Here is an 8,690-nt window from a genome sequence, read left to right on the forward strand (position 1 = left end):
CTCAGGGCCGTGGGCCTCGGGTGTCCCTCCGGCTCCCCAAAGCACAGGGACGAGGTGAGGGGCTTAGACCATGCCTGGGCAATGTTGTTTCTTACACCTGGGTGTGTGGCATTTTGTTGAGCTGGCTACCCCCACTTGGGATAGGTGTTTCACAGCAAGCACCTATTGTTCGTCGGAAGCCGTTTTTGCCCCAGGGGTCTCCGGGCTGTGTTCGTTGGGCTTGAACTCCTGCTAGCAAAACCGCCGGGTTGAGGGAAGGGTTCAGACTGTGCCTGGGCCCTGTGGTCTCTTCCAGGTCAGTGTATGGCATTTCCTTCCCCTTGCCACAGGCACCTGGGAGCATGTCTGCACGTGGAGAAAGACTTTCCCGTGGGAAGCCGGTTTTTGTCAAACGGGTCCCAGTGCTCTGCTCCTCTCTTTTCACTCCTGCTGCCAGAAGCCCAGGGAGGATGGGAGGGCTTAGAACATGCCTGGGCACTGTGGTTTCTTCCAGAGAAGTGGAGGGCATTTGCTTTACCTTGCCACAACCACTTGGGATAGGGTCTGCACCTCAGGAAAACTGTTTCCGTGGGAAGCCGGCTTTTTGCAAAGGGGTCTCAGGGCCGTGGGCGTCGGGTGTCCCTCCGGCTCCCCAAAGCACAGGGACGAGGTGAGGGGCTTAGACCATGCCTGGGCAATGTTGTTTCTTACACGTGGGTGTGTGGAATTTTGTTGAGCTGGCTACCCCCACTTGGGATAGGTGTTCCACAGCAAGCACCTATTGTTCGTCGGAAGCCGTTTTTGCCCCAGGGGTCTCCGGGCTGTGTTCGTTGGGCTTGAACTCCTGCTAGCAAAACCGCCGGGTTGAGGGAAGGGTTCAGACTGTGCCTGGGCCCTGTGGTCTCTTCCAGGTCAGTGTATGGCATTTCCTTCCCCTTGCCACAGGCACCTGGGAGCATGTCTGCACGTGGAGAAAGACTTTCCCGTGGGAAGCCGGTTTTTGTCAAACGGGTCCCAGTGCTCTGCTCCCCTCTTTTCACTCCTGCTGCCAGAAGCCCAGGGAGGATGGGAGGGCTTAGAACATGGCTGGGCACTGGGGTTTCTTCTGAAAGGACATATTTGAAGTCGTTTGGTTGCAAGAAAACATACGTGGAGGAACATAACTGAAAATCCCCTTAAGCAAAGTTTGGGCGCCCCAAATACTTTAAGGAAGGGGCCCACTTGGAAAAATGCTAACCACAGCTTCGCCTTCTCGCTTCTGTGCACGCCTGCTTGCGAAAGATAAACAGATAAATCGAGCTCCTGGGTGGAGGGGTGCCTAATTGCATCCCACCCAGAGCTATCACCCCCCCCCGGCATGTTACCCTCCCACCCTCCACCCAGGATGACGCACAGAGAGACCCTCCGAAAGACCACCACCCTGCATCTTCTGGAGCTCTCTGATAGTCCCTCACGCCAAAATTTCCTATTGGACAGTTTGTACTGGCCAACTGGACTCTTGATTGGGTAGAAACTGCAAACACCCCAATGACTGTCTCCTGAGGGTCACGCCCACAAGCCCCCATAAAAACCTAACCCTTTCATAGCTCGAGGCTCTTCTCCGCTGCCCCTGCGTGGGTTATGAGATGAGCCCCAGCGCGCTGGTCCTGCAATAAAGCCTCGTGTGATTGCATCAAGAACTGTCTCTCTCGACTTCATGGGGTTGAGTTGCCGCGTCCTCTAAGGTAGGGTGTGATTTTTATTTCCGCCCTTACATATGGTGCGTTGGCCGGGAAACATTGGCAACCATCCCCACGTCTCGAGAGACCACAATCTTGGAGGTACCCATCCCCCTGCTGCTTGCTGCTTGTTCTGTGTCTGCGTGGGCTGTATATGTCTGCTCTGCACGGCACTTGTTGCCATCTGGTCGGTTGACTGACATCTGGGTATATGTCTGCTCTGCACGGCACTTGTTGCCATCTGGTCGGTTGACTGACATCTGGGTATATGTCTGCTCTGCACGGCACTTGTTGCCATCTGGTCGGTTGACTGACATCTGGGTATATGTCTGCTCTGCACGGCACTTGTTGCCATCTGGTCGGTTGACTGACATCTGGGTATATGTCTGCTCTGCACGGCACTTGTTGCCATCTGGTCGGTTGACTGACATCTGGATCTGGTTCTGGTGGCCTGTTGGGCGGGTAGACGTGCCACGAACGCCCTAGGCTGCACCCCCGGGGGACGCCCCGGTGGTTTCGGAAGGGAATCGGGGACGCTCGGTTTCCCTTTATAGGGAGGTCTCTGGCGAAGGTCTGACCCACCTGCCCATAGACGGCCAGGGATATCGGACCTCGTCCACTCTTAACCCCAAGTTTTTTTAAGAGTCGGAGAGGCCGGTGGGCGCTTGACGGCTTTCTGTCTTTACTGCTTGTCTGTTTCGTTTTTGCTTGTCTGTTTCGTTTTTTTCATTTGGCAGGTTTCCATCCGGCAGGAAACCATGGGGCAAACTATTTCTACCCCTCTTTGTCTCACCACCCGGCATTGGTCAGAAGTAAGAGCGAGAGCCCACAATTTGTCAGTAGAAGTCAACAAAAATAAATGGGTAACCTTCTGTGCCTCTGAATGGCCCACTTTTGGCGTTGGTTGGCCCCCTGGAGGGTCATTCAACTTAACACCAATTCTAGCAGTCAAAACTGTTGTCTTTCAGCCAAATCCGCACGGACACCCTGACCAGCAGCCTTACATCACTGTCTGGCAGGACCTCGTCCAGAACCCCCCTCCTTGGGTAAAGCCGTGGCTTAGTCAGACTCCTACACAAACCTCTGCCCTAAACGTAAAAACGTCCACAATAAAACAATGTTCCTGCGAGCCCCGTAAGATTTACCCTGAGTCTCAAGATCCAGCCCTTCTAGAATGGCCTCCCCCTTACCCGCACGTCCCTCCCTCTGCCCCACCGATGGAACCCACGGGGGAAGAAAGCGGGGCAAGTGGGGAAGGAGGTCCAGCTCAAGGGACAAGGAGCAGGCGAGGGATCTCACCCGATTCCACTCGGGCCCTTCCCCTCCGAGCCTATGGCCCCCCTCCCGAAGGGAATGGCCTCCAGCCCCTACAGTATTGGCCGTTTTCCTCCTCAGACCTCTATAATTGGAAAACTAACCACCCCCCATTCTCTGAGGATCCCCAACGCCTAACTAACCTGGTAGAATCTTTAATGTTTTCCCACCAGCCTACTTGGGATGACTGCCAACAGCTCCTACAGACTCTGTTCACGACCGAGGAACGCGAGAGAATCCTGATGGAGGCCCGGAAAAACGTCCCTGGAGACAATGGGCTCCCCACTACTCTCCCTAACCTTATAGACCTCGCTTTCCCATTGAGTCGTCCGGACTGGGACTACAGTCAACCCAAAGGTAGGGAGCGGCTACAGGTCTACCGCCAGGCTCTAGTGGCTGGTCTCAAAGGGGCTGCAAGGCGCCCCACCAATTTGACTAAGGTAAGAGAGGTGCTTCAAAAACCTGAGGAACCCCCTTCGGTTTTCCTGGAAAGGCTGATGGAGGCTTTTCGTAGGTACACCCCATTCGACCCGACTTCAGAAGGCCAGCGAGCCTCAGTAGCGATGGCGTTTATAGGCCAAGCCGCGCCTGACATACGAAAAAACCTGTGCCCAAATCGCCCCGTCAGGTGCGGGAGTTCCTGGGCACAGCCGGCTTTTGCCGACTCTGGATACCGGGCTTTGCCACTTTAGCAGCCCCCCTTTACCCCCTGACAAAAGAAGGATCCCCTTTCATATGGGGAGCCGACCAGCAGGAAGCCTTCGATAATATCAAGCGCGCTCTGCTGTCAGCACCGGCCCTCACGTTGCCAGACGTATCGAAGCCCTTCACTCTATACGTAGACGAACGAAAGGGCATAGCTCGGGGAGTACTAACTCAACCTCTCGGACCCTGGAGACGGCCAGTAGCCTACCTGTCAAAAAAGCTTGACCCGGTTGCTAAAGGCTGGCCAAATTGCCTCAGGGCCGTCGCAGCAGTCGCAGTCCTTGTTAAAGACGCTGACAAACTAACTATGGGACAGAAACTGACAATTGTGGCCCCTCATACACTCGAGAGCGTTGTCAGACAACCCCCCGACCGATGGCTGTCGAACGCTCGAATGACTCATTATCAGAGTCTCCTCCTCAACCGAGACCGGATACAGTTTGCCCCTCCAGTCGCCCTTAATCCCGCCACTATGCTCCCGGAAACGGATCCAGACGACGCGGGGATATTCCACTCTTGCCGAGAGGTTCTCGCCGAGGAAACTGGGATCCGGCACGACCTCGATGACCGACCCCTCCCAGATGCAGACCATACCTGGTATACTGATGGGAGCAGCTATATAGTGGAAGGTAAGCGGGTGGCAGGGGCGGCTGTAGTGGACTCAAAATCAGTAATATGGGCCAGCAGTTTGCCGGAAGGGACGTCCGCTCAAAAAGCAGAGCTAATCGCTCTAACACAAGCCCTCCGCTTAGCAGAAGGAAAAAAAGTCAACGTTTATACAGACAGCAGATATGCCTTCGCTACAGCCCATGTACACGGAGCTATCTATAAGCAGAGAGGACTCCTCACTTCAGCAGGAAAGGAAATTAAAAACAAAAGGGAAATTCTTGATCTCCTAGAAGCAGTCCATAAACCCCTTAAGGTGGCCATTATACACTGCCCTGGACGTCAAGGAGACGGTTCGGAGACTGCCCTAGGAAACCAAAGGGCAGACCGGGAGGCAAAGAAGGCTGCACATGGACTTAACGTCCTAACGCTGAGTTCGGAGGAAGGAAATGACGGCCTTTTGCCTTATAAAAGTGTTATGCAGCCAAAGGACCCAAAAACTCCCTTGTCACAAGAGGAAGCTAAAGCCTTCCTGAAACAGCTGCATCATTTGACTCATTTTGGAAAAAAAACATCTCGTGACTTCTGCCCGCAGTTCCCCTTTTGTTTTGCCTGACCTAGACAGATTAGCTTATGAAACTGTAAAGCACTGTATCCCTTGCCAGAAAGTTAATGCAGCTTTTTCCAGAAACACCGGAAGAACTAGACTTAGAGGAGACAGACCGGGACTTTATTGGGAAGTCGATTTCACCGAAGTACGCCCAGGAAGATATGGTAACAAGTACTTACTAGTATTCATTGATACTTTCTCTGGGTGGGTAGAAGCATACCCCACCAAAACCGAGACTGCACAGATTGTCACAAAAAAACTTATAGAAGAAATTTTTCCTCGGTTTGGAGTCCCAAGAATAATCGGGTCGGACAACGGCCCAGCCTTTGTTGCTCAGGTAAGTCAGGATATAGCCAGGATCCTTGGGGTAAATTGGAAATTACATTGTGCTTATAGACCCCAAAGCTCAGGTCAAGTAGAAAGAATAAATAGAACTATAAAAGAGACCATAACTAAATTGTCCTTGGAGACTGGCGTTGCAGACTGGATAGCCCTCCTTCCCTATGCCCTGTTCCGGGTCCGAAATACCCCGAATTCTCTAAATGTCACTCCCTTCGAAATATTGTATGGGACTACCCCTCCCTTGGCCTCTATGCATTTGCCTACCTTTGAACACGTAACTAACCAAGCTTTACTCAGCAGATTAAAGGCCCTTGAAATCACCCAAAGGACGTTGTGGAAATCATTAGCAGACGCCTACCGACCTGGGGACCTCCAGGTACCTCACCGGTTCCAGGTGGGAGACTCAGTCTACGTAAGGAGACATCGAGCCGGTAACCTAGAACCCCGGTGGAAAGGACCTTACATCGTCCTGCTGACAACCCCAACTGCTGTCAAAGTAGATGGCGTCTCGGCTTGGATTCATGCGTCTCACGTCAAGGAGGCCCCCCCCCGATAAGAATTGGACTGTGGAAAAGACTGACAACCCCCTCAAACTCCGTCTGCGCCGCGTGTATGCTGCTGATGCTGATTCAACTACCGATAAGTAGCCTTAACCCACATGGTCCACTTACCTTGACCTGGGAAATCACCTCTCAGTTAGGGGCTCCAATATGGAGCATCTCTAACAATGTTCCCCTTTGGGCGTGGTGGTCCAACCTATACCCCGATCTCTGTAGACTGGTTTCAGGCTTAGATGCCTGGGACATCTTAGATGAACAAAACATAGCCTGTCGCGACCCCATGGCCAAACATAGACTAAAAACGGACCCCTTCTATATATGTCCTAAAGATGGTCGAACAAGGGCAATCGTCCGCAAATGCGGAGGTTTCGACCACTACTTCTGTAAAAGCTGGGGATGTGAAACCACGGGGGTAGCCCCGTGGAAGCCAACTTCCTCATGGGACTTAATAAGCGTGACACGAGGAAGTGCCACTACCCTTAACGTTACCTTCACTAATAAAGGGAAAGTATCCCGGGACTGGCTAAAAGGGAGAACTTGGGGTTTTATGACTCCCATGGTCTGACCGCAGACCTGCTTCCCCGGCGCCACCCCTTTCTTAACTCCTCCCTGAAAACTTACCATCCTGTGCAGCGGCTGTTCAGTATAGTGCAGGGAGCCTACACGGCCTTAAACCATACTAGTTCTAACTTGACACAGGCCTGCTGGCTATGCTTGTCCTCCATCCCTCCTTACTACCAAGGGATCGTACACTCTGGCAACTACACTGTGTCCGGAGGAGATGACAGATGTAACTGGGGAAAACCTGGAAAATTGACCTTAACAGAAATTTTTGGGCAGGGTCTTTGTATAGGAAATCCCACTCCAGAATATCAGCCCTTATGCAGTGAAACCCATGTTATTTCAGGGGCTAATATTACTGAAAACACCACGATTATCCATGAGAATGTGACCAGTAAATACTTAGTTCCCCTGGGCGGATGGTGGGCCTGCAACACCGGCCTAACTCCCTGCTTGCACACTAGTATTTTCAATCAGTCCGCAGACTTTTGTATCATGATCCAGTTGCTGCCCAAAGTGACCTACTATGAGACAGCCCCCTTCGAAGACAGGTTCGATTCATACCGCCAAGGTGGTTCCCTAATCAGGGATCGCCACAAGAGAGAATTGATCTCCATCTCTTTGGCGGTCCTATTGGGATTGGGAATTGCTGCCGGCATAGGCACCGGAGCGGCGGCCCTAGTTCAAGGGTCCCAATCCTATCAGGAACTGCGGATGTCAATTGATGAAGACCTGAAAGTGTTAGAACAATCCATTACCCACCTAGAAAAGTCATTAACTTCCTTGTCGGAAGTAGTCTTACAGAACAGAAGGGGTTTAGACCTTCTTTTCTTGCAGCAAGGGGGCGTATGTGTTGCCCTAAATGAAGAATGTTGTTTTTATTCCGATCACTCCGGAGTAATAAAGGATTCTATGACTAAATTGAGACAGAGATTAGTAGAGAGACGAAAAGAACGAGAGGCCTCTCAGGGGTGGTTCCAAGGTTGGTTCAATAAAACTCCCTGGTTAACTACTCTAATTTCCGTCCTGTCAGGACCACTGCTAATTATTCTGTTACTCCTTACCCTAGGCCCTTGTGTTCTGAATCGTCTCATACAATTTGTCCGTAGCCAAGTCAGCACTGTGCAACTATTCATGTTAAGACATGAATACCAAGAGTTAAACCCCTCAGAGGATCCAACTATTCCATGATTGGAATTGTTCAAAAACAAAAAGGGGGGAATGAAAGGACATATTTGAAGTCGTTTGGTTGCAAGAAAACATACGTGGAGGAACATAACTGAAAATCCCCTTAAGCAAAGTTTGGGCGCCCCAAATACTTTAAGGAAGGGGCCCACTTGGAAAAATGCTAACCACAGCTTCGCCTTCTCGCTTCTGTGCACGCCTGCTTGCGAAAGATAAACAGATAAATCGAGCTCCTGGGTGGAGGGGTGCCTAATTGCATCCCACCCAGAGCTATCACCCCCCCCCCGGCATGTTACCCTCCCACCCTCCACCCAGGATGACGCACAGAGAGACCCTCCGAAAGACCACCACCCTGCATCTTCTGGAGCTCTCTGATAGTCCCTCACGCCAAAATTTCCTATTGGACAGTTTGTACTGGCCAACTGGACTCTTGATTGGGTAGAAACTGCAAACACCCCAATGACTGTCTCCTGAGGGTCACGCCCACAAGCCCCCATAAAAACCTAACCCTTTCATAGCTCGAGGCTCTTCTCCGCTGCCCCTGCGTGGGTTATGAGATGAGCCCCAGCGCGCTGGTCCTGCAATAAAGCCTCGTGTGATTGCATCAAGAACTGTCTCTCTCGACTTCATGGGGTTGAGTTGCCGCGTCCTCTAAGGTAGGGTGTGATTTTTATTTCCGCCCTTACACTTCCAGAGAAGTGGAGGGCATTGGCTTTACCTTGCCACAACCACTTGGGAGACGGTCTACACATCAGGAAAACTGTCTCCGTGGGAAGCCGGCTTTTTGCAAAGGGGTCTCAGGGCCGTGGGCCTCGGGTGTCCCTCCGGCTCCCCAAAGCACAGGGACGAGGTGAGGGGCTTAGACCATGCCTGGGCAATGTTGTTTCTTACACCTGGGTGTGTGGCATTTTGTTGAGCTGGCTACCCCCACTTGGGATAGGTGTTTCACAGCAAGCACCTATTGTTCGTCGGAAGCCGTTTTTGCCCCAGGGGTCTCCGGGCTGTGTTCGTTGGGCTTGAACTCCTGCTAGCAAAACCGCCGGGTTGAGGGAAGGGTTCAGACTGTGCCTGGGCCCTGTGGTCTCTTCCAGGTCAGTGTATGGCATTTCC

General features: G+C 52.2%; 2 protein-coding genes and 1 long non-coding RNA gene across 5 annotated transcripts; all 3 read left to right on the forward strand.

Moving 5' to 3' along the window:
- Positions 1–1,085: 1,085 nt before the first annotated feature.
- LOC123794117 (uncharacterized) lies at positions 1,086–8,191 on the forward strand. Of its 3 annotated transcripts, none has more exons than XR_015723556.1 (2): positions 1,086–1,703; positions 5,572–8,191. It is a non-coding gene; the product is annotated as an uncharacterized LOC123794117 (long non-coding RNA). The 3 variants fall into 3 exon arrangements; XR_015723554.1 differs by having other exon boundaries at positions 5,575–8,191; XR_015723555.1 differs by lacking the exon at positions 1,086–1,703 and adding an exon at positions 5,129–5,269 and having other exon boundaries at positions 5,575–8,191.
- Positions 2,571–3,836, forward strand: LOC148106752 (uncharacterized). The gene has a single exon (XM_087860480.1). It carries the CDS (start codon positions 2,915–2,917, stop codon positions 3,701–3,703), a length of 789 nt encoding a protein of 262 aa, XP_087716606.1. The 5' UTR covers positions 2,571–2,914; the 3' UTR covers positions 3,704–3,836.
- On the forward strand, positions 3,882–5,036 carry LOC148106753 (uncharacterized). Its single transcript, XM_087860479.1, has one exon. It carries the CDS (start codon positions 4,024–4,026, stop codon positions 4,936–4,938), a length of 915 nt encoding a protein of 304 aa, XP_087716605.1. The 5' UTR covers positions 3,882–4,023; the 3' UTR covers positions 4,939–5,036.
- Positions 8,192–8,690: the final 499 nt, after the last annotated feature.

This window comes from Ursus americanus, unplaced genomic scaffold (assembly GCF_024610735.1).
Source record: "Ursus americanus isolate L20-20 unplaced genomic scaffold, mUrsAme1.1.p SCAF_67, whole genome shotgun sequence".
Lineage (NCBI taxonomy): Eukaryota > Metazoa > Chordata > Mammalia > Carnivora > Ursidae > Ursus > Ursus americanus.

Bases quoted from the DNA above. Each gene is read 5' to 3' on its own strand.
- LOC148106752 (XM_087860480.1), top strand. From the start codon at position 2,915: ATGGAACCCACGGGGGAAGAAAGCGGGGCAAGTGGGGAAGGAGGTCCA.
- LOC148106753 (XM_087860479.1), top strand. From the start codon at position 4,024: ATGGGACAGAAACTGACAATTGTGGCCCCTCATACACTCGAGAGCGTT.